The 4,284-nt window shown below is 42.5% G+C and overlaps 1 protein-coding gene across 1 annotated transcript in view; it reads left to right on the top strand.

Annotated features, from left to right (window-relative positions):
• Window positions 1-409: 409 nt before the first annotated feature.
• Window positions 410-4,284, top strand: part of LOC118425950 (replication factor C subunit 5-like) — a 10,370-nt gene continuing 6,495 nt past the window's right edge. The window contains exons 1-5 of the mRNA XM_035835121.1: window positions 410-572; window positions 1,322-1,386; window positions 2,156-2,292; window positions 2,734-2,813; window positions 3,084-3,157. Of these exons, the coding sequence (XP_035691014.1) occupies window positions 538-572; window positions 1,322-1,386; window positions 2,156-2,292; window positions 2,734-2,813; window positions 3,084-3,157 (391 nt within the window). The 5' untranslated portion in view covers window positions 410-537. The remainder of the gene's footprint in view (window positions 573-1,321; window positions 1,387-2,155; window positions 2,293-2,733; window positions 2,814-3,083; window positions 3,158-4,284) is intronic.

The following is a 4,284-nucleotide window of genomic DNA, read 5'->3' as shown; positions in this document are numbered from 1 at the left end:
GGATTCCATCATCATTTCGTCTGACAGGAATGCCTCGATGTTTGATGCTGATAAACAATAATGAAAAAAAAAAAATTATTTTCTTATTTCATACACCTAACGTTAAGTGCTGTAGAAAAATTCGCATTCCTAATGCAATTGGACAAACCATCGATCATAAAACATATCTGTTCTTTTATCTCCACTATAACAGAAAAGCAAAAGTAGAAGTTGAATTTATCCAACGATAGTTTCATTTTGTATCATTTTTTTGCGACAAAATGGAAGGTGAATATCTCTCCTGGGGAAAACATCATTATCTATTTACAAGGAAGATTTGTTACCAATTTTCCAACAAAGTCTCTTGTCCTTTGCAGTCCTTGTACAGTGAGACAGACGAGAGCTCTACGCGCCTTTCAAACATTGGTGCGAGGACTCACCGCCAAACTCCGGTGTGAGAACGTCGTAAGGTCAGGGGTCAATTTCAGAGATTTGGCGCCAAAATCCGGAGTGTGTCCGACATTCTACTTTTCCTGGCCGTAAAAACCTGTAACAACCATGTCAGGCGGAGGGGAACATCGGAACCTGCCATGGTAAGTGTTGTGTTTTTGTCCAGCCTATGGGGTGGTGGTGTTTACTTTGGGGATTTTACGTACGAGAAACTTGCAACTGTAGCAGGGTAGGTCGTGAAGGGGGAGGGGGGCAGTCATGTGCATGAACGTTGAAATACTAACGTTCAGGCTTCGCAGCAGTGTAACGTTTTTCCTTCTGATTTGAAATTCAACTTGCAAATTTAGAAAAGTAACGGGTGCCTTTCTCAGCACTGGAACACCAGCGGTCGTCAAATCCTGCAAAAAATGCTGCTAAATCCCAGAACTACAAAGCTGGAATTAAAAATTAAACCACAGAACACAGTGTATCAAAGAAACAACAACTCTTTATTCGAAGAGGCATATATTGGACGTCTTTTTCATCATAGAAGACTCAGTTGAAGTTGTCAATGTTTGATATATCAAGAACGATCAAAGAAGCAATAAAAGGTATATTATGTCCATGTATGGCTCCAAGGACTGTGAATCATGATGTATGACGGTGATCAGGTGAAGAGAACTCATCAGGCCAATTTGGCAACATTAGGACGCTGTGTTTCCTCAGTATTCATAATCTCCGTTTATTTGCTGTCGTCAGTGCTGTTTGTTTGTTTGTTTATGTAAGTTTTGGAGGAGGAGGTTGGTTTAAAGGACTACAACCTGCTACCCGCCATGCTAGATAGAGATGCATGGTTAGACATTGTTAATGGCACCTCATATGAGGATGAACTGAACTGAACTGTGTGTTACAGGGTAGAGAAGTACCGCCCCAAGGAAATGACGGAGCTGATCTCACATCAGGACATCATCAGCACAAGTACGTCTGTATCTGTATCTGTATCTGTATCTATATAGCCGGTATAACCGCCATTCGGCGTAACACACCAGCTCCAACGTCATTTTTGTCTCCGGTCATCTTGGAGTTTTAGGAACACAACTGTATCATTTTGGTCTCTATGGAAACGATCCAGCTTACCTACAGCTGTTCTAACAATCTAAGCTTGTAGTCTTAGGCCTAGGAAAAAAAAAGTTGTGTTTCCTGTTTCCCTACCTATCCAAAAAAACCTGCCGACCCTAGACTTTTTTTTGGGGTGGGCAGAGGAGTCACAGTTTCCAGTTAGAATTTTTATTCAGCCTGCTTCCTATTGAAGCAAAAACACTGCTTGTCCTATCTAATGAAGGATAAATGTATCTATTGTGCACAAAATTAAAGTTTGACATTAAAAGAGAAGTGTCCTCATGCACTTCAGTTTACTTTGTTCGACTGTATTGTAATATGTATTACTAGAGTTTTGGCCAGCCTAAAAAAAATTACAAGAAAAAAAAGAAGATAATCCCTACCTACCAACCCTAATTTTTTCATGAATGAAACAGGAAACACAACATTTTTTTTCCTAGGCCTTACTAAGAGTAAGACTTAACAGGAAACTGTAACATCATGAAACAGTTACAAACAGATATATAATTGTAAGTATACTTGGCAGCCATACAAGTATGTGAATGTTTAAAACACACCCGAGTCAGCGACAGATGTGACCATATTCTCGTTCTGATTTGATGATGACCCGTTGCCATGGTAACCCCAGTCCAGCGTTTCCTTGACGAGGACCGCCTGCCCCACCTGCTGTTCTACGGCCCGCCGGGTACAGGGAAGACGTCCACCATCCTGGCGTGCGCTCGCCGGCTGTACGCCGACAGGGAGTTCAACTCTATGGTGCTGGAGGTGAGAGGTCGGAGGTCGTATCTTACAAATAATTATGATGGAAACATGGAAAAAAGGGTTGGGGTCAGGGTTGTTGACGTAGAATCTGAAAGTTCTGGGTTCGAATCCCTAGCAGACTATTTCCTCACTCTTCAGACAAAAAAGCGTACAAACTGTGTAAAAGAATTCTCCTTTATGATATAGTTGTGGTGACATTTGGAGACCAGTGCGGTTTTGGTATGTCAGCAGACTGACAAAAGGAGACCTGGCTCAATGATATATTCCACCCACCTGATGAAGTTATTTTCGGAAGTACAGAAACCCGACTCCTGAGCTTATGCAGGTTCATCAGGTGCAGACGAACATCTCAACTCCAACTCTACCTGTAATTTTGAGTCCTACCATTTCAGTCAGTTAATTGATGACCAGAAAGTGAGACAGCTAAGTCTTGTATTGTTCCAGCTCAACGCCTCAGACGACCGAGGAATTGGGATTGTGAGGGGACCAGTCCTGCAGTTCGCCAGCACAAGGACCATATTTAAGTAAGTCTTATTTTATTCATTTATTGGACAGGGCTGCCCAAGTAGTCTGTAGTTATTGCAAAGGGCTTGTCTTAAGTATCACACGCAAGAACTACATTCACGTAAGTGCAAAAAAAATGGATGTTTTTTAAGTTTTTTTCCGTCGCAACATAAAATTTCTGTTCCAGGACAGAAGGACAGGTCCTGGAAACAGCCCTGCACCTTTTAGGAAGTGTGTCTATAGAATCGTTGTTTTTGACAAACCAAATAATGTGAATATTTTTGTTCCAGACGAGGGTTCAAGCTGGTTATCCTGGATGAAGCTGACGCCATGACTGGAGACGCACAGAACGCGCTCAGGAGAGGTTGGTGGCTTTCTGAGACCTCATCATTTTCATCTCTTTACTTTCAGACATTTTTGGTAATTTGGTAATTGAACTAAAATACATCCAAGAACATTAGGCAGCTGGGAGGAAAACTTGAATTTGACTATGGTCTCTCTCTGAAACGGTGTGTAACAACTAACAAGGTACAGTTGTACTCAATGCTACAGTTTCGTTGTCACACCAAGAGCTGTATAGCAGCTTAGGTAAATGGGTGAAGTCTGCCATCCCTGATTGTCCTGTTGTGTTTGTCCAGTTATGGAGAAGTTTACAGAGAACACGCGGTTCTGTCTCATATCTGTAACTACCTAAGTAAAGGGGTGAAGTCTGCCATCCCTGATTGTCTAAGTAAAGGGGTGAAGTCTGCCATCCCTGATTGTCTAAGTAAAGGGGTGAAGTCTGCCATCCCTGATTGTCCTGTTGTGTTTGTCCAGTTATGGAGAAGTTTACAGAGAACACACGGTTCTGTCTCATCTGTCACTACCTAAGTAAAGGGGTGAAGTTTGCCATCCCTGATTGTCTAAGTAAAGGGGTGAAGTCTGCCATCCCTGATTGTCCTGTTGTGTTTGTCCAGTTATGGAGAAGTTTACAGAGAACACACGGTTCTGTCTCATCTGTCACTACCTAAGTAAAGGGGTGAAGTTTGCCATCCCTGATTGTCTAAGTAAAGGGGTGAAGTCTGCCATCCCTGATTGTCCTGTTGTGTTTGTCCAGTTATGGAGAAGTTTACAGAGAACACACGGTTCTGTCTCATCTGTCACTACCTAAGTAAAGGGGTGAAGTTTGCCATCCCTGATTGTCTAAGTAAAGGGGTGAAGTCTGCCATCCCTGATTGTCTAAGTAAAGGGGTGAAGTCTGCCATCCCTGATTGTCCTGTTGTGTTTGTCCAGTTATGGAGAAGTTTACAGAGAACACGCGGTTCTGTCTCATCTGTAACTACCTAAGTAAAGGGGTGAAGTTTGCCATCCCTGATTGCCTAAGTAAAGGGGTGAAGTCTGCCATCCCTGATTGTCTAAGTAAAGGGGTGAAGTCTGCCATCCCTGATTGCCCAGTTGTGTTTGTCCAGTTATGGAGAAGTTTACAGAGAACACGCAGTTCTGTCTCATATC

Source organism: Branchiostoma floridae, chromosome 11 (assembly GCF_000003815.2).
Source record: "Branchiostoma floridae strain S238N-H82 chromosome 11, Bfl_VNyyK, whole genome shotgun sequence".
Taxonomy (NCBI): Eukaryota; Metazoa; Chordata; class Leptocardii; order Amphioxiformes; family Branchiostomatidae; genus Branchiostoma; species Branchiostoma floridae.
The sequence above is the reverse complement of the archived record's forward strand: the minus strand, read 5'-3'. Positions and strand labels throughout refer to the sequence as shown.